We start from the raw sequence: 27,961 nt of genomic DNA, 5'->3' as shown, positions 1-27,961 counted from the left end.
AGCTAGATAGTTCGAACAATTACAAAAATAGGACTCTCCGCGTATGCACAGTACAACATTGTCAAACATTGCCTCGATCCGATTCCCAGTTTCGTTGTTTCGACATGTAGCAATGGGGACCGCAACGAGAACCGCGTATCGTAACACGGACGGGCCCTTTGCGGTAAAAGGAAGAGGCCAGTCACGAATGTTGAACGTATTCCAGAGGCGTCTCCGTGTTAGAGAACGCCCACTGTATGACGTTCGTTCACCAATGAGATAATAGGGCGTAGCCTACTATCGGTCCCCAGTAGTATATACCCTGGCAGTCCCAACGAGTCAGCAGTCCCCTTTTTTCCGTTTAGAGAAGAAGCAAGAGCCCCCCTCGACAATCCCCCTCCTGCCCCCCTCTCCTTCCACCCCTCCCACCGCCCCGTACCCTCTGCCATCCCCCCTACCCCTCCGCCCCCTCGGTCTGTTCGGTGATTTGGTTAGAGAGATACAAGGGAACTGGTCGCGGTGGTCCATTTGACACGTTATTCCGCTGGTACCCCTCGTAACGAAAGCCACGCGTGCTGTCTGTTTGTTTCTTTTCTTGTTTCGCGTCTCTATTTACGACACCCTAGCCACACTCTTGGGAATCTCCCTTCCAAGCCTGTTTTCCCTTTCATTTGCTTCCTTCTTTTCTCCCGCGGTTCGTTCCTTGTACTTTTACGCGCGCGTGTCTTACCCGTCCCCTATCCTTCGCCCCCTCCCCCGATCCCCCCCGCTCCCACCCTACCCCTCCCCTCCCACCTCAGAAAGCTAATGCGTTTCGTCCGTTCATCTCGTTCTCCACCTCCGTCCTTTCGTCATAGTAGTCTTTCTTCCTTAAGTTATCGGTGCCACCGGCGTGCCTCTTCCCCCCGGTAGCAGCCACGGACTTCTCGTTAGTGAAAACAACTGATTGTGACTTTTTCGAGTTCGGGCACAGTGATCGAGAGGAATACCGGCGAATTTTGGACAGTGAACGGAGGGCCAACGTCGGTGGATCGAAAATTGAGACAGCTATGGATGTTACTAACGGGATGAGACCTATTTTCGGGGGCTACCCATTTCAAGGTTAGTATTCGACTGTAGTTCAAGCAGTTCGTGTACGCCCTTTATTGTGTTAAAGTGAAGGGTGAAGATTATGCGCGGTTTAGGGATAGTTGATCATTCCTGTCTGCAGAAGATTGTATGAATATCTGGTTGCTTAGAGTCTCACAGAGTGTTTGGATTATGTAACAGGTTGTCGAAGCAGAGTGTTCTGCTCTCTATCCCTGTTCTCGTGAGATATTGGAGGAGATAGAGGAAGTTTGTGCAGCCGAAGAAGTAGGATGGATGTCATTATGACATGGTGTTACGGATGGGAACATCGTCACGTGTCTGAATGTACAATTGTTTGAGTGGACCTTGTTTGTAGATTCTTTATTCAAGGTGTTCCCTGTGTAGGTATAGCTGTCTCGGTTATTTTAGATATCTACTTGTGATTGGTACATTGTAGATAATGTACGTCCTAGGCAAGCTAACTTTGTTAATTTTATAAAGATCTGTAACAGATCCTACGAAAGCCTATCCTGTTTAAATCTAGTTAGGAAATTTTTACGAAATCTGTATCACCATTTCTTTTCATGTATCATAAGTATTTGGAGGAATATTTAACTGTCACGTTCATATTTTAATTTTAATAAAAGTCTTCCTAAATAAATTGTCATAAAGAAGTGTTATTAATGTCTGCAAATATTTATTTAAATTATATATTTCTTCAAGATCTTATTAGTAACATAATAACTAGTAATGAACTTACAAACATGAAGCGGCTACTGTAATTATCCAATTTGAACCTGATTAAGAAACTGGAAGATAAAATAGGTGATAAATTGCACGATAAATACTCAAACTCGGAAAAATAATTATGAATTTATTTACAAGATGTTCAGAATGAGATTCAAGACTGAATGTTAAAAATGAATTGCTAGATTACCTGAAATAATCAACACTTTAATTGTCCAGCGATGTGATTACGGATTTTTAAATACTATCATGCTACTATTTTTAACAGAGAACTCGTATTAGTCTTTTTAAACACCAATAACATTGATTGATAATATCAATAACAACCATTTAAAGAGATCTTCAATGAATTGTTGTCAATTAATCAAGTTCCATTAAGTGTCTAAATACTTATCGACGATAAAGTACCTATATACTTTGGAAAAGGAAGTGAATTGTGGAAAAACAATGTTACACCATATGGTCTCTAATTTTATAGATTCATAGATGAGCAGTGATAGAGCAAAAAACACGCACACAGTGAACGAATTTATGTTGTTTTAAACTATAGATATATCACCCATTTGCTGTACCTGTAACAAAAAATGGGATAATATCGCCATTTAGAGTAAAAGTCGATGTTTCTATAAAAACATCAAATTTTTTAGCTAGGTCAGTATTGCAGAAAAAGAACAATATATTATATCCGTATCTGTAAGGCAAAATGATCTGACATATGTTTCTATTTTCAAGATATTAGCGTTAATATCGACAAGCAATAATTGATTAACTACTAATTTTGTAAAGATAATCTTGTACAGTTATTTATCATGCTTGGTCTATACTGAAATTATTATAGTAATAAGGTATATGGTAAAGTATATAGTAAATTTTGATGTTTTGTCACCCAGGCGTTAATGCTTGTAATTATGGAGACATTAATGATGAAAATATGAGATCCCTCAAATTTCTACCAGTGGCAAGTACCGTAGGGTGATTAATTTTTCCTCCATGAACAGAGAGAAACGCATATTTCTATCTTTAAGAAGGTTTGACAAACTTGTCAAACTAAGTTAACAGTATCAATATCAATTTTATTGATCTTCTGTGAGCTCCTAATCTGAGACTGTTCATAATCAATAATATTCCCAATATCCAAAAGCATTAACGATATTAATGATCGTGACGGGCACCTTTAAATTTATACAATAGGCACTCGCTGATTTCAGTGTTCCAGTTCATTAAACTAATGTATAAGAGAAATTGTGAAATTCTGTTGATAGGGCAAGGACGTATGAACCAGCTGGGTGGCGTTTTCATTAATGGTCGGCCACTTCCGAATCACATTCGACTGAAAATAGTTGAAATGGCAGCAGCAGGAGTTCGTCCTTGCGTCATTTCACGGCAGCTCCGCGTTTCTCATGGCTGTGTATCGAAAATTCTAAATCGTTATCAAGAAACCGGCTCTATAAGACCCGGCGTTATCGGTGGCAGTAAACCAAGGCTCGCTACTCCTGAGATTGAGGCAAGGATTGAAGAAATGAAAAGAGATAATCCTGGAATCTTTTCGTGGGAGATTAGGGAGAAACTTGTGAAGGTAAGGCAAAACGTAATTTCATTTTGGTTAATCCACTATATACAGACTGCCTTAACAACTGAACCAGCTGCATTTTTGAAATGATCAGAAATGAAACAATCATGAGACATACTTAAGGGAATATTCTCATTTGAAGACGTCGATTTTATTAGACAATTTTTATAACAGAGAATTATTATGTGATTGCAGACTAAGAGCTTTGACCATTACAGCTACAGTTATTGACTACTTTTTAAGATAACACATTTTATTCTTTATAGAATTATCTTTAATGTTACTTAAGGCATTGTATTTTTCCTCAGGGTATCGTTTCGAATGGTAAATTGTAAAATAAATGATCATTTATCCTCCGAACTAGAATTACGTCAATGTCTGCATAAGTGCTTTTATCCTTCGAAGGATTAAAAATCCATGAGAGAAATGAAATTTTGTATGTAACTACATACATATTCATTAAGATTATCATTGATTTTTCTACTGTGAATGAGTATAAGAACGCAAGTTGTGACAATCATTCACAACGATATATCACAGAAAAGATACAACTTCTGTAGTAATAAAGATAATTGCATAAAAATTACACTGTCATCTTCAGAAATGGCTAAATATTTCAGAAAAATTTCAAAACTCTTGATCTACAATTATATAACAATTTTTTTTCTAAAATCGCATAGTACCAACGCCTCCAACTGAAAATACCTTCCTAAAAGATATTCCATGACAGAAAATCAGGAAAATTAAAATTGCAGTCACAGATTTGGTTCCCAGATATAAAGGTTCAAATACTAAAGTAAAAATAGCCTGAGACTCAATTGGTCTACCATAGATCTCCGTTTAATTCGTTCGTCGATGAGTGTTCTGTGAGCTGTTGTTAAATTGGCAGTTGGGGTGGCACAAAGACAAGGGAGACATTTTGCAGACTCAATGCTTGTATTGCTTTACATACAACTAAGCCTTCTTCAGATTAGTCAAGTTACTTAATCAAGTTCGATACCAAGCTTGCGTTCACACAAATCAAGTTGATGAAATTTAAAAGTAACTTGGATTCAATCTGTCATACAAAACTAGACAATACAAATGCTATTGATAGAACTAGTACGTACTAGTTATTTAGTTATGTACTTTTCAAACAGAATATCCACATTTGGTAGCTTCCTTGACGTTCACATGCTTGTAAATTTGCTTGAAATTTTCACTGCATGATGTAGTACACATCAATCAGTGTGTATTTCAAGAGAAGGAAAAGTTGAAAAGACGTCAACTTCACTTGAAGCTTGAAAGAGTATTTTAAGTCACGAAAAATAACACGTTCACATTGATTAAATTGCTTCAAATCATTTGAATTCAAGTAACTTGAGTAATCTGAACGAAGCTTTAGTGACAAATCTCTAATTTTACATGTACACACACATGTCTGAATATCAAACCGAGGAAACCTATTAACATACCCGATATCAGGAAAGAGGGGTCATAGTGAAGAGATGTTACCATAATCTCTCAGACCTGCATTTCTTCTGACTGCCAACTTATTAGGAATGCACAACACCATCATTGACAAGAACCATGGGCTGTTAAGAGTCTGAAGACTACACGAGATTGATTTCAAATTAACATGAACTTTTGAACGAGATTGTACAATTGACTACTGGTCCATGGAACGTTCTTTAGTAGACTTCAGGCAATTTTGAACTGAGATTTTGAAACGACAACAACTAAAAAGTAAAACCTTGGTCGTGACTTCATTACTCTCGAGTTTCATCTTGTTTCGTCCTGTAGAATCAATTCTCAAATTTCTTCCCACCTGTTGTCGAACATCCTTCAAGTATCCCCTTCAGCAGTTAGCAGTTATTTAGCTAATGATACCTCCGTGTTGTGAACAGAAACTCTTTCAGTTATCGCTTTTAGAGAACGACCACCAAAGTTGTCACGCAGAATCTGAATATTCTGATTCTTCGTCAAATAAAAATAAGACAATGTTGGTCAATGAACTTAAACTTTCATTTGAATATTTTCAACGATCCACAGTTCTCTTCCTAACAATAGAGAAGGCGTGGTTTCAGAAACATGAGCTCATACAAAGCAGTTCCATCAAATCTTTTTTATAAAGTTGTATAACGTTAATGTATATATTCCTTTTGATAAATTCTTCTGAACAGTTTCTCCATTTCATTATCATCGAACAATAGCAAAGCTCCTATCACTCATTGTTGAATTTATTTAAGAAATTTACATGGAATGCTAATAGACTATTCTCCTAGTTGGAATGAATTTGATTGATTTCTAGACGATTTGTACAGAAATAGATTTTCCTCGTTACTTGTTAGTAAGAACAGAACATGTACTTGCGACAATTTAAAGACTTTAGCCAAGGTGTCATTTCAGCGGACCCAGTTGGAAGGCATTGTTCGATCTCTAGATTGGAAGTGGATGTTTCCGTATAGTCCTTCTATCTCCTCAAAGATCGCAGTGAGTGGGGCTTTTTAATCTTGTACATGAGGCGTGCACGAGTGGGCAGGAGCGTACGTGAGTGCCTCGAGGCAACTCGCGTGTCCTTTAATACGTTACTGACCGCCGCTTACACCCACGCCTCATTGGCGTAACGCTCCCTTCTTCGTGATATGATTTTCAAGTATATGGAAGGCCTCTAAGAATATCCCCTTTCGTATACGGAGATTATCCGAACGCCTTAAAAAATTGTGAACATTAGGGTTACGAGCATTACATCACACGTTGAAAAATGCAAATGGAAAAAAAGAAATCCCTCGTAAATTTCTCAACTGGTAAAGCTCTCTGGCATAAAAACTTCAGCAATAATTAAAAGTGTTACGATGCTTGAGAATATTACCTTTAATATTGAACACAAATGAATAATTACGTGCATAACCTATACCTAAAGGAGGATCGATCCACCTCGCTCTCGAAGCTTTCGTTCGATGTATCTCGGTTGCGGTAGCAGTTCCTTGGAAGCAACAAAAATCCAAATACCCGATAGCTAAGGACCTACCCGCAGCCCAATATAAAATCATTAGGGGTTCTCAAACTGAAAGATAGGAATTCCACCTCGACTTGGTCTATTAAAGCCTACTCGTTACAATCGATGATGAAGGCTATTTTCGATAAAGAGATAAATCCTGCAAAGGTGGAGGAGAAATGTTCGAGCGTCGGAACTAAGACGAGGGTGGGGTAAAGGAGGAAGGAGAGAGGAAGAGGATGAAAGTTGGAGAGAAAAAACAGCTTCGAAAACATGTATGTACGCCGTTGCAGTCGTGGAAGCGACCGGTCATAGCCGGCATTAATACGGCATTTAATGCTGCAAGGAGGCGTTCCTGGGTTGGAGGACTCGGGGCGGTATCCACTTACTCTATCCTTCTTCAGCTTTCATTGAATTCTACCATAGAGTGCTCTGTCTCTCTCTTCCTGTCATCGCCCCGGACCTACAGCCTCAACCGCCATCGACGGCAGAAGGATCATTATTGTTTTTGAGATCGTCGAGCCGAAAGATAGCCATCGACACCGTCGTACCTCTTTTCGCTTTTTCACCTTTTTTCTCCTCTTACTCGTGCTCTTTTCTTTATTATTCGACCTTTCCCTTTTTACTCTTTGTCGAATATGGGAAGACGAATATTTCATCCTCCTTTTAAGACAATCATTCCTTCTCCCGTTGCTTTTTGCTTTTGCTTTCGCTTCGTTCCTTTTATTTCATTCCCATTGCCGACATGGAAGCTTTTGTGACTGGTATGCCCGCGTACCTAGGATTTCAAATTGCTTGCATCAAGCGTGAGCGAAGAATCGGAGAATGCAAGCTATTGGAAGCCATTCATAGATTTTTAGCATTACAGGCTGGACTATGCTTCAATAGGTCTTCATTTGCTCGAGTTCATAGTGCAGTTAGCTTCGAAATAGGCATGAAAGTCGATAAAGATGTCTTTGAGCACTGCGTGTTATTTCAGTTTAATGGTATAGTAAATGATAGATACAGTAGGTATAGAAAATTTAATCCTCGGACGACGCACGGACTCTGAACAGCGGCGAGGTAGGGTTCGTGTCTCGGAGGAAGTCTGGACCACGGCGGGATTAAAGCTTGTAACTTCTATCTGAATGACAGATCGTGTTCTATTCGATCTGAAAAAATTCGACAGACACGATTTGGTTGTGTGTGATTTTATTTGGTTCGATTCAGAATAATTCTTGAAACCTGGCAACGCAAGATTTATATTCATCTAGGGCTTCTGTATCAGTCACATTGAATCTTTATTCTGTCTTGATTCAGCTACTGTGATGTTATCTATTATCCTTGTTATTGTCTATGAATTTTTAGCCCTATAATAATTAATAAATATACATATGTATTGTGTGCAGGAAGGTTTTCCGGATCCTCCAAGTGTTAGTTCCATCAGCAGATTACTTCGCGGTGGGCGTCCAGGCGACGACGGGAAAAAAGATTACACTATTAACGGCATATTAGGTGGTAGTAAGTAACTAACACGTTTTTCCTTATTTTTGATAAATATTTCTCACAATAAATCGTGAGATATACACGCGTTACATAGATAAACATCATGCTAAGAAGGGTTTGCTTCGTACTTAACAGTAAAGGAGGTAATGAATTAATTTGAATTTTAAATAATTAATTAACACACGAAGCTTCATGAAAGTGTTATTAAAAGAAGCAGAAACTAAAACTGCATCATCTATATGACTTACGGAAAACTGGACACCTTTTGGAATATTTTGGAGTGCTTTTGAAAATATGTTCATAAAGAGAAGAAATGGATTATATCCTTTTCTCAAATTTTTAAATTTGCTACCGCTATTAACAGAACAGATTTGTTTAACATAATTGCAAAAAATGTGCTCAAAAGGAACTTCTTCCAAACTGAAATTCCTTTCCTTTAATACTTCTATATCTTCATTCTAAGTACTCGAAAGCTCATTCTTACGACTTTGCTAGGTCAAGAGTTGTAACTTGAAAAAAATGACCACTATACTTTGAACAGCTGTAAAATTAACAATCTTCACAATTTTTTTAAATTCTTCGAGATACCTTTAAATATCGCTAAAGACTACGACATGTCCAAGTTTCACCAAAATCCAAGAAAGTACTCCAAAAAGTGTCCGATTTCCCTAGAAATGGCCCTTGCTGTATAGAAGCGATAACAGTTTAGCAAATAGCCCACGGGTGGTGGTATTATCCTCATCCGCACTATATGATCACTGTGAAACTGCACACCGATAAAAGCTTCCACTCGTTAAATAAATGCAATTAAGAAAACGAAGGTTTCCATACGTGTGAGCATTAAACGACGAACAGAATTTCGAGGTGTCGTGATTTCCATCGCGTTCGATTAAACGTGCGAGTCAATCGCCGTTGACACGAGGCGGGGGAATTTGTTTTCGTGAGTGATACAGGTAGACAAGAAGGAATTAGCGGTACAGGTGTTCCGAAGGCTTAAAAGTCAGACCGTCAGGCACGCTGCTGTAGGAGGGAGAGAATTTAAGGTTTAAGGAGAGGGAAGGGATAGGATGAGGGATAGGATCTCATAAATAAATATGGTCAGCAGGAGTGAGATAGGAAATGGGAAAAAGACAAGGAATGAAGAAAAATGAATGTGATGAAACGGAGCGAGAGACAAGATATTGAGAGGAAAAGATGCACATATGCATAGGTTTATTTTTAGAGAGAAATGAGGGAAGGAGTATACGGAAAGCAATGGCAAAAGAGGGAACGAGAAAGGTAGAGAAAAGGATAACTAGATTCTTACCGTTGGATCTTGAAGAATGTGAAGAAAGAAAGAAAAGGCAAGAGATGAGAGAGAAGGAGGACAGTAGGGTCCGCGGGCCCCGTGAGGGCCCGACGGAGATCAAACGAACCGCCTGCCACACGTATACAGTGGTGCTCAGTTTCGAACATCAATAACTTTGTAATATATGTATATGCATTCACTATACACGTACACGAATATATGCATATAAATTTCGAAAACTTTTGAATTTTCAACTTCTCTAAACCGAAGAAACCTTATAATGGTGATTTAGTCAATGTTACCATTTTTGAATAAAAAATAATCCAATCTTACTATAAAACATCCATATTAATTACAACTGGACCACTTGTCGAATTTTTATGTATTCATATATTCCAATATTTCAGCCAATCTTCTTTTCAATATATAGGATATTTAAATTGCTAAGATTATTTTCTACATACAAATCTGCAAAATAGTTTACTTCTTTACTAAATATTAATAGTTAAAATATAGCTTCGTCCACATTCCATTACTATAATCAAAATTGAATGCTTGATATTTTGGAAATATTTCAATAAAACGATAGGAAAGGGACAAGAAAAAAAATCGCGCAACGTGGTAGGAGGCAAACAGTTACGTAAAACCGGGAACACTAAATTTTGGTGAAATACCGAAAGTGTAGAATGAGGAGAAGGCGGGTGGATGTGATAGGAAGCACCTCTGAGAGGATATACACGTAGCATGGTTACGAAGGGGTCGGTCGGGTATAAGTGTCGGCAGGCGAGCAGAAATGACACGTAGACTGTGGCTTTCTCATTCTTTCTTATTCTGTTCCTTTGGCTGACGCCGCCGACGAAGGATTAGCTTAATGGGTCCTGCCCAACCTTCTCATCCTCTTCGCGTGTATTATATGTATATCCATCCTGATCCTTTATACCGCCCCCTACCTCCTACATAATCGGAGCCGACTGACCGATGAACAACTACGCTAAGTGATTCACAATCAGCTTTATTGATTGTATCGATGCTCGACGCGCCGCTGAGAACATTCGACATTGATTTAACCAATTTCTACTCTTTATCTCTTTACACACGTGCACTCACCTTTCTTTTATACCGATCGATCTCTTTTGAATCTAACGCCTCGACCTTAGATCTGAAACTTCCGTCGGTGGATAACGTAACGTTTACATTGGAATATTTTCCACTCATATTTTCAAGCTTAGAGGATCGGATATTGTGACGTCAATCTCACAAAATTGCATGTATTATATACAGTACTATATAATATTCAAGTTAAGCTGAACACTGATTTTACTAGTTAGTGTTAAAACTAGCCTTAATTGCATCACTTTAAAGTTAAGCATCTATTGAAAATCGTATACAGAGCCACATGGAACCATCGAACTTCGCTTTAAATATGTGTTTGCAATGCTTGCACGTATTATAAACTATACTGTAAGCCTTCTCTCTGTGACTGGCTTTTACTGAGCCGAGCATCCGTAGACCCACCCCTTTGCTACACTTAACCCTGTTATGAAAGGGACACATTGCAAGGGGCGGGACGCAGAGGAATCCCCAGCTCGTGCCACTTACCAGTCGCTAACACTGAGGCCTGCGACAGTCGAAACCCAATTGTCGAGAAACCGGTGCCACTGGAAAAGTCTGTGGAGCAGAGCTGCGTATCTCGTGCCCTCAGCTTTCGACGAGCATGAAGTCACGCCCTCGCGAGCAACAATATCAAGGCGAGCTGACTTCATGCAGTGAATATCGGCTTGGCATCCATGGGCGTCTGTGCCCTTCGAAGTTCGAACGTTCGTTGTGCAGGCCTGTTCTACAGCGACGATAGACGTGCTTGCGATCACCCAGCAGCGGCTTGGAACGCCTGAGAGCGCGCCCCTGGGCAAATCCCCACTTCCTAGTAAACGAGGTTGTGGGGTGGTCCTTGGATGTGGAACTTTAACCCACGTTACACATTTGATACCGCAAAATTGGACAGTATCTAGTTAAAAATTATTTAAGAGCCATGAGAGGACGAGGAGGAGAGCCCAATACATTACTTTTCCTGTTTAGATACAGGGTGATTCGTAAATCCATGTCCATGCATCAGGAGTGAATATACACACTGAAATAAGTAAAAAACGTCATATGAACATATATGGATGGTTTACTGCAGAAATGTATATTCAGTTTGATCAAGTTTGAAATTTCATAATATAAGATCTGTTTAGAATATTTTATAATATGAAATCTGAAACTATATCATATACACGGTTAAAGAAAATGCTTGGTAGTCACAAGAACACGGCGTTTCTCGTCTCCATCCTATTCTGTTTTTCACCTCGCTTCCTCTTTCCTTTACCCTCTCCTTGAGAAAGCGCTGACAAGAAGATCGAGTATACTTTTGGCTGTCAACCGCTTTGCGGCTCATTGTTTGCATTTTGAGGACATTTGTTACCATTTAGGGACCTCACACATAGGTCTAAGACCCTCTAAGACTGTTTGAAGGAGAAAAAGGTGGAACAGGGAGAGCCTGCTAGATTTATAACCTACGAAGGTGCGGCACCTTTTCCACCATTCAGGGCACGATTCGACACGCAAAAAGCAAAAGGGAGACTCACGAATGCAACTACCTCCTCTGTGACATAACGGATGCAGGCAGGAACTTATGATTCTATATGCGTAACACATTTATCCGTTTTTGCAAGTACAATGTTGTACAACCTGAGGAAGACATTTGAGAAGCGATTTTTATGCGGAATTAAGAGATCACGAAACAATTTGAAGAAATACAGAATATACAAAAATTAGGGAATACATAATAAAGAGTATAAGGAAGCCCTGAAGAACAGTGAAGAAGGATTTGAGAAAGCTCTCTCTTAACTTGCAAAACCATTCGTGCGAATGTGGTTTAATATTAATCAGTACTCGAATATTTTTTATAACTACTATATCAAGTTCATTGAGTCGGTCAATTATAGGACTAGGGCGCTCCTTGTGACTCCCAGAGCCGCGCGAAAGTTGAGTCGATGATGTTGGAAGCATTCAGCGAGTACAGTAGTGTGTGAGTAGACACATATTGTGTGCCCTATGGTCTCTACATCAAAGCTGTCCACCGGCGGACCCTTTGACGCCATATAGTCTCCCACCATTTATAGTACAGCTGAGAATCGCTTGCTATCCATGTCACAGCCAATGAACTTGCCAATATTTCTTTGCACAGAATCGCGATTGGCTATTTCAACGTTTTCTAATCCTTGTCTGTTGTCCGTATAGAACTGGCATTATACCTACATAGTCGACATAGTGAACGTTTACAATTAATGATAAACTGTTTTAAATTATAAAGAATAAGGAATTAAAAGTAGAAATATTTCAACAAAATGCTAGAAGCTTATACGTACAATTAAATGGATCTGATAAATAGTTCGCAGGTAATTTTCTCGATTATTAACGACTGCCTTATCAGTCGTCAGTGAGGACCCTAACACGTGGGGGTTGATTCATAGAATCGTGTCTAGATGCATTGAGGGATAGACGAAATCAAAGTTCCATTTATTTTCCTTCACAATACTCTTCAAATCTGAAATTTTGAAGTAGTAAATCAAAAATATATATGGAATCTCCATTCCCACCAAGCTACATTCAAGTCTTCAGCTTAAGCATTAGAGAGCCGCCAAATTATCACTGAAGTTAAGAAATCGTATCATAATTGTGAAAACGACAATCGAGAGTGCAAATTCTACAACTTAGGTGGTCGGTACGTGAGAAAGACGAACGACACCTCACGGCCAGTGTCCGTTACCCCCTGCATTCCGATTGGGAGCTACACAAGCGTAGACCAAGCCCATGAGGGCTTACTGACGATGAGAGGCGACCTGCTTGAAACTGGAAGATTTCCATATTCAAGTGTGTGACTTTCTACCATGATTATGCGTCCGAAATCGCTTTTCCTAGTATAGACCACCGATTCTAAGTCCACTCACTTACTCTACTAGCAGAAGTAGAGGTGATTCCATCGAGAGTGGGGCGCAAGTGATTAAAAATGAAAGTTGAAGAATGATTAAAGAATAACTACCATTTTCTCTTAAAAACAGAAACTTGAAAAGTGGAAGTGATAAAATTTCTCGGGGAATGCGATGTCTGCGTTCGATATCTTTTCACCTAAAGTCTGGAAAATATTTAATAATAATAAAGTAAGTAACCCCAATTTTGCCATGCTAACGTTTAAAACGCCGTAGAATATTTTTAAACACATAGGTATGCAATGAAATTATTGAATGTTTCATAAAGTTTAGGATCTTGTCTGGCACTCTACAATAAATTATTAATCATAAAAGGGATTTTTAATTATAGTTTATAGCAAGATAGTAGAAGGCTGCAATTGATGAAATTGCCATAACCAATTTCGTCATATCGTAGCAGAAACTATTGCCAACCTGATGTAGGAAAATTCGTTTTCGAAATTTACTAGTCAAACTGAAAGGATTGTCTGGCCTAGTACCAAATTTGCATACAAGACAAGACAATCCTTAACACATTCGTTAAGGAATCGAACGATGGAGGAACCACAGAGAATCGACAGAAGGATCCACACCTCCGAAACCAATGGTTGAAATTATGAAATTCATTTTGTAAGGCTAAATACGTAGCAAATTACTTAGCTGAGTGGGATGGACCATTCGTTATCAACGGACAGGGAAGCCTCCCCAATAGCAACACAAGAACGAGAAAAAAAGCAACAGAACGAATGAATTAACAAGACTGACGATTAATTGAAATCTATTTTGTATCTATCTAAACTTAGGAACATTAAATATTAGAGTTAATGAAATCTGTCAGTAGATACGACGTTTTAATTTTGCCTACGTCTAAATCATAATGAAGGAAAGAATAAACATTAGAGAAGAGGCAGACGCCTCACTAAATAGGTAACAAACTAAACATTTGACAAACGTTACTCACAGTCAAAGATAGTCAATGCCTGGTTGGGGTGGTTCAAAAACCAGGGCAGTCTAGTGGCCAGGAGGCACAGAGCCTTGGATAGCTGAGAAAGTCTCTTCAGAGGATCGCCAAAACGGTTCACACCCTTTGGAGGCTCTGAAACGAGTAAGAAATTCGACGATATAGTGGCATTTATATCATCGTTATCAAAACAGGGGAACAAATTGAATATGATTGTCGATGAATTAAAATTGGAAGGTTCGAGAGGAATCGATTGAAAAATACTGTAGACAAAATTTATTCATATTTCAATAATCGCTCTACATAAGCTCTCTGTTAGCTCTATCATACACCCTCATCTGTGGTGTTACTTTCAATTGCTAGTTAACCTGATCGCCCCAATTGCAGGCACGTAGTAAATATAATTCAGTTTCTTCGATTGAGGAACCATTTTATTCCAGATTTTATTCGATGAAAGTACTAGATGGCGTACAAAGCACACTAGCATATGATCTCCATAATTTTTCATTTACATGTTTCAAAGTAAGCACTTCGTTCATATGTAAACGTATAGGACTTTGCTCAGCAGGGATGCTGACCAGCGTATTTTATAATGATGTAGCTTCAAAAGAGATATTTGCTTTCGACTCCGTGGGCCGTCTCTAATTGATTACACGCATCTTCTCACGCGTTCTATTCAGCTTATCGTATCTCTTTTCATTCTTGAGAGTCTCATCATATTGATTCCGTCTATCAATGAATAAACGTGGCTGACAACTGGAGGTTACTTCGTGTAGGACAGGTACTCCTTTCGTTGGACATTTGTCATCTCTCAATGATTATATATTAGCTTCTGATTGTATTCTCTGCCAATCGACAAACGTGTGAAGTGTAGCATTGTTATACATTCACTAATTTCTGAATAACTTGAGATACGTAGATTGGCGTAGATACTTGTTCATTTTATGCATGTACACTTATTCAGTTTGAAAGCAAATGCAACATTTGTTTACAGAAATGTACCTTTGGTTATAGACTCGTAACACGTACCTGCAAAAGGTGCATTCGATGTACACGCGTCAAGAATCGGTATCAAATCTAGCGTATGATTCAAATCTATGTTATGGCAGGATCATTGGTTGCTGAATAGAGCCAATAAATGAATGAAGCAGGAGTTAGAAAAGCGCATCCACGTCAAGGCTTGATCCTTGCGAAGAGTACAATAGGGTTTACTAGAACGCTCGATTGGACAATAAAGGGACAAAGTTGGACAATGGTCGAGAGACGATTTAAAAGTAAATGTTTTCTAAGTGACTGCAGTGGTCATTCCTTTGGCTTTCTTCTGTTGTCCATTACGCTCAGCGTCTTTCGTATTATTGAGAGAAAACAGATGCTCAAGTATCCGAGCTTTCGGCCAAGTAAACATGAAAAAATCAAAAGAAACAATATCATTCAACCAGGCTTCAAATAGAACACAATGTAAAATAAGACGTAAGAATCGTGAGGGCTGCGTAGGGGATGAATACACTCAGTTGTGAAAGAGAAAAATGGGTCCAAATAAAACAGTCGAACTATTTTCTGTACTTAAAACCATATTGCAAAGATTTGTAAACAATAGTATATCGATATGTCTATGTCTTCCACTTAAAAAAACCAAGATTTCATGTTACTCCTACAAAAACTCTTGAGTGGGAAAGTGCACTTCACTAAATAAACTTAAAATTTTCTAAGTAAAAGTTTTCTTTCCTGTTCAACATTCTCAAATATAAAGCAGGAATATATGATAATTAAGATAAAGCCAAATTTAAATCATTTAATGCGTTAGTTTATGAAAAACTATCAAAAAACGAACTGTGGTCCCATATTACCACCTTCTCCTTTATAGCGTAATAATAAGATTTTTTGAGTATTTTCGAAGGTAATATAGAAATATCTATTGATGTAGCAAAAATTAAAATTTCTGAATTATAAAGAAAAGTTCTGTATTCTAATTTTCTGAATTTCGATTACTATTAATGATTTCTCCATGGATCCTCCTTTAGCTTTTGAGTACTTCTTTCACTTATGCTTGCACATAAGCAACTAATTTTGGTGTGGTTGCAAATTCAATTTGCTGCACTTTTCTAAGAAGGCTTGTTTTAAGTGTTCCTTGTTACATCTTCTAGCACATCTACCTAACTCTTCATCTCATATACACATGTCCAATCTGATTTAAATCTGACGATTTTGGAGCTCTGTGTAAACGTCTTAATACACTACATGACAACCACTGCTTAACTTTTCCTGCAGTATATGCATTTAGGACCGTTATCCAGTTGGAGAATGAACGAGGGAGCAAGATTTAACTTCTGTACACTGTAATGCAGATTGCATTTCAAAATGTTCAGAGGAACGTATTGGTCCATATTAATCCCAATAAATTATAACTTCCTACTCCAGTAGTACTCATACATCTCCAGATCAGATCATTGCCATCATCTTGATTCATTACTGAATAGAAATGTTTAGTCTCCATTTATGTATCTGGTTTCCTTTACAGTATGGCTTGTCCATACAACTTAAATATGTTGAACTTTCACTTCTAGAAACTTATTGATGTGTTCACTTGAGCTTTTCCAAAATCCACCCGTTTCTTCTTATCTACAGTGCTAATGAAGGGTTTGTTTCTAGCGACGCAACCATTGTGTATACAGAATACATCCTGCTTTTCTAGTGATAATACTAACTGCCTCAGGTACAACTTGTATAGTGTCTAAGTAAACACCATAATCAATTTCGACCATGTTAGCTAATGTTGAAGTACTTGTTAGTTGAGCCATGATCGGTCTTAAAATTGCGTGTTTGGGATGAACTTCCAGTTTTCGTGGTCAAGCACTATATTTTCAATTTTTAATAGAATCTTTGCTTCTTTGACTTATTTAGAATACATTGAACTATAAAATGCAGTTCTTCCACTATTCTAATTATTTTTCAGTCGAACTCTTTGTCTTCTCTCAAGTTCGCTATTTATTCAGGTACAGGAAAATGAAGTTTCATTTCTAGAATTGAGTTTACTTCTTTTGCGTCTGTTTCGCAATTATCTACTCGTATAATAACCTTAGACCATATATAATACCTTATACAAAATTAGTCTCAATCCTTTTATCTTCTTTTTGTTACAATCCAATTTATACTTATAGAGAAAGAAAAATCAATTTATTTGAAATTGTGGTATGGAATCATGTAAATTTCAAGAGGCTGGGATTTTCTGTAATGTATATTATAAACAATCGTATTATTTAAATATAATTAAAATTACTCCATGAAAATTATTCTTCAAACACTACTCTGTTTAATACATAATATGTAATGGATCGTTAAACCTGTAGATCAGCATCATTAAGAAAAAAATGTCATAGAGGAGCGAGAAAAGGAAACAATCCTAAGAAAAAGAAATCATATTAATGGACAAATCGAAAAGCAGTTTGATGGAAAGCAGTTTGACGGAAAGCAGGAAGGTATCAGGGAAAAGACGACGCAACCACTGGCCGTCGACGCGACGGAGTGATCGGTGAGAATCACTCATACACGTATTCTGTGTTTGTATTATAATTTACTTCAGTCGCAATTCACGTTTTATATGAGGGAACTGACGACGAGGCTCCCGAAAACGCCTCATAATGAATAGATACCTAAATAATTGAATGCTAAATAAATAGAGCATAGGGGGTGTGTTAATAAGAATTGTAGAATTGTGTCTTGTTGTCTTGACTCTTCATGACTCATTGCAAAAGCTTCAGGGAAACCAATTTTTTATAAAGTGTATATAAATAGATTATGATTGTTCAACTAATGGAACACTGGAGAAATAATTCAAATTTGAACTGTTTGAATGTAAGTCATTGGAAGAGTTTTGTTGAAAAGTGTTAAGCGACGCGATCGTGCTTTGTTCTAGAGTTGTCTTATTTTACAGTGCAACTTGCCACTTTACAACTTGCAAATCAATTTTTATGTGACTCTTTTTTACACTGTTCAGATCCACCGTGTACAGTCACAGGTATACTCAAATATTCGCGTAGTTTGATTATTCATATGAGCTTCAAAGATTCGATCGAATCGAATAACTTGACTAATTTGAACAGTTTGCTTCCATTCCATCTATTTAAATTGAAACAATTATTTGAACTCATTTGACGTACAGAAAAGAAAGTTTCAAAACAGAATGGTTACTATATTTGAAACTTAAGAATTGTAGTAAAGATGCCTACCTATAAGGTTTATTAAATATGGCAGTTAAATTTTTATTATTTATGATATTTATTTTATAAAAGTGAAATAATATTGCTAAGGTAAATATATTATTATTCATCGTGTTCTGTATTCGATTATAGGTAATTCCAACTGACAATGAATGTCTTAATGAATTTGGAAAATGATTAATAAAGATTGTAGATTCCACAAATAAAATTGATGGGTATTAATTATCAATAGTGAGTATACTCGGTAATTTAGATCAGTCATAACAATAAGTGTATTTATACTGACGATAAGCCTTAAATAAAATATCCGTCCTCATTAAGTAATAATTAAACGGTTGTCTAGAAGGAGGACGTATGTTACATGTCATAATATTTACAGAAAAACGTAAAAACAATTCATTGCTCACCATAGTAATTAAAGAAGCAGCTGGTGTAATATACACCCTTCTTCCAGTTTGAAATATAAATAATGACCCAATAATAAGAAAATAATTTATTATTATCTACGGGAAAACTCATTTCGAAAAATTCGTAACGTTCGCTCTTCTTTTAGATACTCATTCGATTGCTCTTATTAGCTTGAAGATCGAGTAACTCGAAAAGATTCAAATTACTTATTTCAACTTGTAGCTTCAATGCAAGAAAGCTGTTCAAACATTCAAGCAGATTGAACTTTTTTAAATTTATTTAAATATTCAAACTATTTGAATAATCGAATACCTGTTGATTTAATTCGAACAAACGAGTTTTACTTACTCCGAGTTTTAAGTATTTAAATATTTCAAATACTTACGGTGGTATTTTTTGACACAAAATCTGAACAGCGCGATCGCGCTACATGACACTTAAACTGTTAAATATATTTCGTAAAATAATAATCTTTAAATTCCTATTCTACTAATCATAAAAGGTTAGACAGTGAAATAAGGGAAGAATTGAAAGAAAAAAGTCAAACTGCACGCAATGGGATTTAAACACTCAAGTTTTAGTAACATGAATTTCTTGATAGTAAGAGTCAGACGACTACAATTGTTTATAGAGACAGGGCAAGAGTTTGTCCTACAATTCAGGCATCCATATAAACGTGTGTGTGGGTGTCTTCAATGGAGTCAATCAACTCAATAGTCATTAAAATATAGATAAAGAGATTAATGAATGCTGAGATGCTCTCCAACTCTTTCTTCATCAAATTCAATGATGCACATTACATCTGTTCCGATATTAGGAACACAATTTAAGTGTATATGTGTTAGTCCATGCAACTTAATCACGTTACACGTACTTACCTCCATCTTAAATTTAATTAGAAAGAAAATGTTACAAAAAAGCAGGTAAGTGATTCAAAGCGGATTACAACATCAAGAACCATATTTCTGTTGTATTGCCACTCTGTTATAAGTTTTTTACAGCAATACGTATTTCGCAAAAAACATCGACTTATTAATTTGAATAGTACAGATGTATAAAAGAAATGATAATGTTACATCTCGTATATTCGTCGATAAGATGAAAATGTTTTGTAGTTTACTAGTTTTATCCTCAGAGAACATTACGTGGTTCCTATTCTCATCGTTTGAAATAGGCAGAGGGCGCTCGAAAATCAGTACCTTCTCAAGAGGTTGATATAAAACACGAAAATCCATGAACTATCACGTCAATCCTGTAATTTTGCCTCTGCTATAAACTGTCACATTTATTTTGTAACTTCGACTGTACTATAAACTGTCATTTTTGTCTTTTGACCTCATCTCATCTCTCGTGTATTATAATTCTGTGTACCGTCTGTCGATAAATTAGGTTCCTTATATATTAATACAGTCAATTTCCATGTATCGATTGTTGTTAAGCCACGATCATTTAATTTCTCTCTTTTCTTTCTTCCTTCTGCACTTCTGTTTTTTAGTTCTTATCGTCTTAACTCTTGATTTCTCTTGTTTTTGGACTTCTGATTTAGTTTTTGTATTCATTTTTTTTTAAACTTCGTCTGTCTTACTCTTCTTGCTAGCAGCTCTGGTGCCAAAAAGACGATCGGTCATCCATCCTTCCTCGGACTCCCAACCGAAAGTTACCTTTAATGATCGAAAACCGGTACATTTCTTTCAACTGAGGTCACTGACTCTTGTACACAGTATCACAGGCTAGATGCTTTATTATGTCTTTAACTCTTTGAAGTATGGTACAGTCAAAAGTGTCTCATCTTTTTCATACCTAAGTATGCATAGTGAGATATTTCTTATACCACTTTGAAACAGTTATACCACAGTGATTCCTTAGTAATTAAAATAAACCTACTTTGTTAGATTTTGTATGAATAAAGTTTCTGTGCAACATGGAACTTCAAAGAGTTAATCAAACACTCTATTTTTTATCTTATTAATTAACGATATACGGTACATGTTATGGTTTTAGGTCGTTGTGGCGATGAATCTGACACGGAGAGCGAACCAGGCATTCCTCTAAAGCGAAAGCAACGCAGGAGTAGAACCACCTTCACTGGGGAACAGTTGGAACAGTTGGAAACTGCGTTTCAACGTGCTCAGTATCCAGACGTTTATGCTAGGGAAGAATTAGCCCATAGAACTGGTCTCACTGAAGCCAGAATTCAAGTAATTGTCGTATTATTCTCACTAGTATTGCAGTATGCCAGGACAAAATGTCTTCCAGTGACGTCATGGAATAGAAAAGTAGGAATATTGCATAGTATTTGACTGCATTGCCTGCTGTACCTTCTTCATCTACTCTATGATGCCACTGGAAGACATTTTGTCCCAGCATATCACAATACTAACTGTCACATATGTATTCCATTTACATAATACTATACCATACCTTTACATTTTCTTTCAGGTATGGTTCAGCAACCGCAGAGCCAGGCTGAGAAAACATACTGGTAGCATAACTCATTCAATAACAAATTTACCATTAACGCCTTGTCAATATGCAGCGAGTCACGAGTTCGCACAAATATCCCAGGTACCCCAAATATCAGCTGGAATATCGCAAGTGTCGAGTATATTATCTACCAGTCCGACGATATTGCAGCAACCTAATATGGATAACGTTCACCAGCTCTCAGGGACAAACACTCAAATAACCACCTCTCCTGTGAGCCATGTACCCACTACGATCAGCAGCACCTTTCAAGGACACGCAGTGTCCATCTCGGGACATCTCAGTTCGATACAAATCGGACCAGCTTCGACGATTCAGTCGTCAGCTAATCACGGAACAACTACCACGCTCTCTCACAATGCGGGTCAGTTATGGAAACGTGTTCTTTTTATCTAACGAGACTGAATTTAAAATTCTCAACAGCAAGTAAGCAGAGGCGGGTTTAGACTGAATAGGCTATAGCCTAAACTCTAGGCCCTAGAGCGACTTTTAGGGGGTGGTGATTTTTGGAAAAAATTTCCAATGATTCCCCACTTCTAAGCGTATAAAAATTGTACATATTACGTACATCTACAAGCTCAGAGTGATTAAATAGATTGGCATTACTGAATATAGAACACGAGGTTTTAGATTCTATTAATTTGAATCATTTCGTCAATAAATTTGTAAAACTTAAGTATAAGCCTACGAATGTTTAAAATGATAAATAATAAATATTAACAATTTTTAAATAAGATATAATCATTTGTCATAAAAAAGACTTTCGTTTCTAGTATTTTAAATGCTCATGATTTTATTACAGAAATGTATTAGCCTAGTGAAGTAAAAAATTAAATCCGCCCCCGCGAGTAAGCGATTCACTTTAATGAGTAATAAGGGAATGATGTTTAATTTTAGGAAACGCCGATTGGTCTAGGACACAAATAGGCTGGGGACAGTTTAGTCATTTCCAAAGTGAATACACGTCGAATCATCTGAATCATCAGCATCCTTCGCACACGAGTCATACTAGTACCCCGCCTCATAGTACTGGAAATTCTTTATCAGTGGCCGAATGGTACGACCAAAATTATGACTATTCTCAACACGCACAACTGAATTACCATCGAAGCGTAAGTGGCATATTTTAGTAACAGATAATTGGATGAACGTTAATTATTTCAATATCTAATTGCCTGATACTGACTAGACAGATAGTGAGAATCAAATTATGTATATATTCCATACACCCTTTATTTTGTAAAATTGTATAGTTTTATCCCTAGTTGTTGGAAATATTTAAAATTATTTAACTGGCATTTGTATTTAATGAATATTAGATAAAAATGTAATAAACGTACGTTCCTTCAGCGTGTATTTGTTATTAAATAATTCCCTCTAATCTGTATTTTTACAATAAATAGAGAATATTCACTTCTTACATCTTTATGAATGTCTTTCACTATTGTTTCACTTCGACGAAGGTATACATATTTAATTGTAATTTTTAGCACTAATAGCATTACAATCTTATATTATTCAAAACAGATAATTTCTTACAATTTTTATGTTCCTACAACGTACGACAAAAATTTACAGGTGACTTTATGTCAGTTCGACATTCTTTTCCTTAAAATAATTACCAAGTAATGCGAGATCTTTTAATACAAAGAAAAATGTAAGCGAATTATATGAAATGACAAGTATCAAACGTTACAAAAAGCTTCTATTCATCGAAGAGATGTGCTAATATATTGTCTGTCCAGAATAAGATCGAATAAGCTAGCGTAATCATAATTTTACGTTTAATGAAATTTTAAGGGACTTGTTTACATAGAATTTCAACATCCCCAAAACTCAAAATTAAGCCGTGAAAATTCATCAGAAGCCGTGATGACAATTTCCGTGGTTTGGATGCAACATGTTCTGGGAATGGTTGATCCTAACGACCTTGTCTACGAGTTGAGGGCGTAGTAGGACGAGGACCCATTTGTGGAATTCTCCCTAAAAGAGGAATGTCACTGTTACGCTACTACTAATGCAATAAATACATATTCACTGAAAGAACATCTTAAAGAGAAAGAAATGTTCGACTTACCCAAAAATCTTTTCTCAGCGTTCTGATATTGATTAGCAAGTGCTTCTATCATTTCTTCATAATCAAAATCTCTACTTTGCGTCACAGGATAGTTACCAGAAAATTCAATCTGCCTCTTAGTTACCGTATTGTTGAAATGAACTTTTTCAGTCGAATCATTTTTTCTTTCCGAAGCACTCGATTCTTTATGCATTTTTCCCAGATTCTTCGGCTCATAATGGTTCAGAAAATTATTTACAGTATTCAATTCGGATCTCACTGATCTACCTTGACGAGACAGCGTTTTCAACATTAAATTTGGAGGGACAGGGAGTCCTTTCTTCATGGGCCAAACTGAATTTCGTGGAAAAGTGGCACTCCTCTTAGACTGCTGATACTCACCCACTCTCGCTAAAGAATCGATATATCGTTTACCGTATGGTACATCATATGCTATATCGTAATCTATAAATTCAATATTTCTTTCGTCGTCTTGAGGTGGAATGTGGACAGATCTTTTACCTGAAAGAGGTATCATACGACTGTTTTGGATATTGCCCCTATTTTGAACTTCATAGACCAATGTCGCGATATTTCGTCTGCCAGGTGGTAACGCGAAGTCTCTAGCTAGAGAACCGACATTCCGTTTCTCCATTGCAAAGCTTTGCCCCATTTCCTTGTATACTTGGTCGTTGGGCACCAAATAGAGTTCTGACATTCCTGGCATATGCCCTTCACCTTCTTCGCTGTTAAAACAGTACATTTTAGAGCATTTGTCCGAATATCGTTCAAAACATTCAAGACTGTCCCACACATTGTGTCAAGGAACAGCTTCCCTTCTTAGCTGAGGCCACTACATTTGAATCATTTTCATACTTGTTGTTAGTTAGAAGACTATTGTCAACCATTGAGAATAGTCTTGGCAAAGTACACCATTTAGTCTTGAATATGTTAACGAAAATAAATTTTTATCGCATTTAATATAAATAATCCTTGTATTCTTATAAATACATATTAAATATAGATATATCTAGACTACCAGTCTCCCCTCAATTTTCGCGCATATTATTACACATCAGCTATGAAAAGTTTAACAAAAATTCCAGTAGACATCCTAATAGCCATAACTTATTGAACTGGAACTTCAAAAAGAAAATAGTGAAACTGTAAAACACTTAAAGGCTCATACCTCATGGCAACTGACCGTTTATCTTGGTTGTCTTGATTATGATGCAGACGATCGTGGATGTTTATTGGTAGATCGTCATTCTTAGCCAACGTCGAGATACTTCTTTTCTGAGACGCGATTTGGGAATCCATACTATCGTCTAAAAATCGCCCCACTGAGTCTGATAATTGCTGAGTTCTTCCATTGACATTGAAGCGTCCACGCAGAGTTGGGTATTTTAATAATTGCAGATAAACTCTAGTAGGCAGACATATCTCTGAGTCGCCGCTGCTGTCGAGCAAGACTCTTGACTGCTCGATATCGTCGAGAGCTCTTGCGTTTTCGATTATCCTTGTTGTTCTTAAATACGCGGCTAAATTTGAGCTCATTTCAGACTGACGTAGTAAAGTGGCGAACGTGTTTCTTGGTATGCATGAGATTTCTTCCTCTTGGCATGTTACCTAGGAAAGAAAATGATTTCTGGTCACTTGAAATAATAGAATTATAGAAGAATATGGGCAAGGTAGGTATCAGGAAACTTACCAGAAGAAGGCAGGCCTGGTTAAAGATGATTGCGTAAAGTAGGAAGCTCGCGAGGTAATTTTTGACAGGATCCATTTCAGTAATAATGCCACAGTATCTTTTCCCTTCGAATCTCTCTAACTGTGTACCGCTTTAGAACATGCCCGCTTCTTTATATAAGGTCCTTTTCACCCCGCGCAGGCGTTTCAATCCCCATAGTACACCCACATAGAATGGTATCGTGTGCGCAGCATCACGAACGGTCTTGATAATGAACCATGCAATATGCGTATGTCCGTTGATGAAAATCTCACCCCCTCCCCCCCCCCCCTCCCTCTGCCATAAGAAGTTTAAAAAAACGACAAAACAACGGACCAACACAAAAAGAGGTACGATTTTGAACTGCGACTCGGTTAATATACCGCGCATAGCACATCAGCAGAAGAGAAAAGCCTTTATTCTTCATATAGCGCGGAGAACTTTAGGATTTATTGACGATTTCTACTCTCACTCTTTTCTTTTCAAGAAAAAGCTTATCACCCTTTCTTTGCATGAGTTACATATGCATGATAATGTCTGGATTAAGGTTTGAGTAAAATACGCAGTGTTGAGAATAAATCGGAGAAAATCGATATACTTGTGTATATTTAAGAAAATAAGTTTGATTTACAGAGATATCGAAGTATTGTAGTGCATGTTTCAATTTCAATAGAGTTGTTACACTTAAATTCTAGGAGTTCAGCCCAGATTACCTACTTATATCGAGGACCAGTGTAACTCAAGGTTATTGAATCCTATTTGTGCTTTTTCCTGGCATTTTTTATTGTACAAGTGTATATATAGTTAGGGAGCTGTTACTAAAAGGGTTAAGCATGCACTACTGTATTTTGTCTCGTGCTTTGTTTATTGTAAATGGTTTTCTTGAAATATTTAATTTGTTTGAAAACGATTAAAGAAAAATACAGAAATGCAATTATAAATATGTAGCACTTGACTTTTTTATTTAATGTTACGCATACATGCATATGTGTTATGAGATGAAAATATCGTACATACCTTACAAGTACTCTACGTTGGAAGCGATGGCGTCGTATTTTAGTACGAGTTTCATTGGGAGTATACAATTTCGAATATAATTGAAAGCATATATCTGATTTCAGTCCAATAAGTGTAATATGCTTCGAATATGATGAATGCGCGGCTACATTTACAGAAAAATCAATGTAAAACTGAATCTAAGAATAAATTGTATTACTACAAGTTTGTTGAATGAATAAAAAAAGGATAAAATCAATTGACCAAAGATTTTTTTCATTTCAGATATGCTAACGTGGAATTAATTAACTTATGTTAGTCAATCACATCACTATTGATAATATACCTACATTCAGTGCATCTTTATTTAAAACTTCAATATAATATTCAATAAAAAAATGAAGAAAATCGTTTTATACCTTTTGTTCTTTGGGTTTATTAATATAATTGAAAATGATCTTAAATTGAGAAATATCATGCATTGATATTAATATCTCTTTATGAAATATTAAATATATTGCATTCATCTACCTACCTATTGCAATTTAAAACACGTAGAGATCAATATTCGATCATTTTAAAGATTGAAATAATTAAAATTCAAATCTCGCAATATATTTATGTGTGACATGGAATCCACAAAGAAAAATGTAATAGTAGCTAATACTTGTAAAGAGAAGAAAGCACAGATAGAATATGTCGTAAAATAATACAGGAACGGAATTGTGGAGAGTAGAGAATGGAAATTGTATTAAACGTGTACAGTAGTGCTACACCTAATTATACAAAATCATAACAATTACTTGTCCCCGAGACATCCCTGCTGTCACGTAGACTTGGTTCTTGGGAATTACGCGGATCATTTTCAAAATTTTGAACATTCCTTCGAGATACCTTTAAGCAGTGGCGTAACTGTGAATCAGTAGGCCCCTGTATAGGATTTATTTGCTCCCACACTTTACAGATGAAATGTAAGTTCAAACAAAAAATTACTATTAAACTACTAATTATTAAAGAAGTCACTAAAGTACAGCTTTACCGCGTCATTGTCTTTAAATATCGCTAAAGACTATAACATACCCAAATTTCAAGAAAATTCGGGATAATACTCTACAAAGTGTCCGATTTTCCACAGAATGACCCCAGCAAGAAAAATATTATTTATTTAGAGAGGTATGTGCTAAATCCCTTGAATATTGACACTGAGTAACATATACGTTTGGAATCTCTCTGGCAAAATTTAGTAACTTCATTACAGAAAATTAAACTTGTTATTATGCATCATATCATTACGAAAGTAATACCGATAAATTCCTTATACCCTTCCAGTTAAAATGATAAATACATATTATGCAAATTGGTCCTTTTTTAACGAAATTGACTTGAAATTATAAAAATGACTCTTTCCATATTCTTAATTGCGTTATACATCGTCCGAATTATATTTGGTATAGTTTTAATTAAGAAAACATAAAGGATTAAATGGTGGCATGTATATTCGTCATAAAGATACGGAATCTGTATTTATTTTTCAGACATTCAATTATACCTACCTGTGAAGACACTTTTACACAATATAATTGAATAGTTTTTTTTTAATATAAATGTATTTTTGAGTATGAAATAATATCATTTATTAACACATGTCTTCTATGATATTACATGTATTTAACAACTTTTCAACGATATTTCCGAACTTAATATAAAACTAGAAGCGCAAACACAGTTTCTCTGGGATCTCTTATTTACTGTATAAAAATAAACGAGGAACAGAATCAATTATTGTGTTAAATCAGTCTTGAATCAGTCTTATATTGCGCGAATTTAAGTAATACCTCGTTTCAATTCATTGACATTAAGTTACACAAACCAAACACTGCATTTACACTTTCTTTTAAAGACTGATACATTAAATCTTCATATATTGTATAAAACTCATATTTTATGTACAAAAAATATTATTAAATAATGTTTTTTTTAGAAGGTTTA

General features: G+C 36.5%; 2 protein-coding genes across 3 annotated transcripts; one reads left to right on the top strand and one right to left on the bottom strand.

The window, feature by feature from the left end:
- The first annotated feature begins 1,028 nt into the window (after positions 1-1,028).
- On the top strand, positions 1,029-22,329 carry LOC143179025 (protein gooseberry-neuro). The gene is made up of 6 exons (XM_076378005.1): positions 1,029-1,080; positions 3,057-3,370; positions 7,730-7,841; positions 20,709-20,905; positions 21,147-21,555; positions 22,089-22,329. Exons 1-6 carry the CDS (start codon positions 1,029-1,031, stop codon positions 22,319-22,321), a joined length of 1,317 nt encoding a protein of 438 aa, XP_076234120.1. The 3' UTR covers positions 22,322-22,329.
- Positions 22,330-22,417: 88 nt separating this feature from the next.
- Positions 22,418-25,068, bottom strand: Nplp1 (Neuropeptide-like precursor 1). 2 transcript variants are annotated; one of them, XM_076377956.1, is made up of 5 exons: positions 24,959-25,068; positions 24,437-24,876; positions 23,770-23,993; positions 23,269-23,658; positions 22,418-23,174 (listed from the first exon to the last, which is right to left on the bottom strand). In XM_076377956.1, exons 1-5 carry the CDS (start codon positions 25,031-25,033, stop codon positions 23,113-23,115), a joined length of 1,191 nt encoding a protein of 396 aa, XP_076234071.1. In that variant the 5' UTR covers positions 25,034-25,068; the 3' UTR covers positions 22,418-23,112. The 2 variants fall into 2 exon arrangements, with proteins under 2 accessions (XP_076234071.1, XP_076234072.1); XM_076377957.1 differs by having other exon boundaries at positions 24,452-24,876.
- Between the last annotated feature and the right edge of the window lie 2,893 nt (positions 25,069-27,961).

This window comes from Calliopsis andreniformis, chromosome 5, assembly GCF_051401765.1.
Source record: "Calliopsis andreniformis isolate RMS-2024a chromosome 5, iyCalAndr_principal, whole genome shotgun sequence".
Classification (NCBI taxonomy): domain Eukaryota; kingdom Metazoa; phylum Arthropoda; class Insecta; order Hymenoptera; family Andrenidae; genus Calliopsis; species Calliopsis andreniformis.
Note: the sequence above shows the minus strand (reverse complement) of the source record. Positions and strands in the feature narration are given on the sequence as shown.

What these genes read in the sequence shown, in the direction of transcription:
- LOC143179025 (XM_076378005.1), top strand. Translation starts at nt 1,029, where the DNA reads ATGGATGTTACTAACGGGATGAGACCTATTTTCGGGGGCTACCCATTT. An exon ending in TTAGGGAGAAACTTGTGAAG is followed by an intron (nt 3,371 to 7,729) that starts GTAAGGCAAAAC and finishes TATTGTGTGCAG; the next exon opens with GAAGGTTTTCCGGATCCTCC. An exon ending in TAACGGCATATTAGGTGGTA is followed by an intron (nt 7,842 to 20,708) that starts GTAAGTAACTAA and finishes TTATGGTTTTAG; the next exon opens with GTCGTTGTGGCGATGAATCT.
- Nplp1 (XM_076377956.1), bottom strand. Translation starts at nt 25,033, where the DNA reads ATGGATCCTGTCAAAAATTACCTCGCGAGCTTCCTACTTTACGCAATC. An exon ending in ACCAGGCCTGCCTTCTTCTG is followed by an intron (nt 24,877 to 24,958) that starts GTAAGTTTCCTG and finishes TTTCTTTCCTAG; the next exon opens with GTAACATGCCAAGAGGAAGA. An exon ending in TCGTATGATACCTCTTTCAG is followed by an intron (nt 23,659 to 23,769) that starts GTAAAAGATCTG and finishes TCGATTCTTTAG; the next exon opens with CGAGAGTGGGTGAGTATCAG.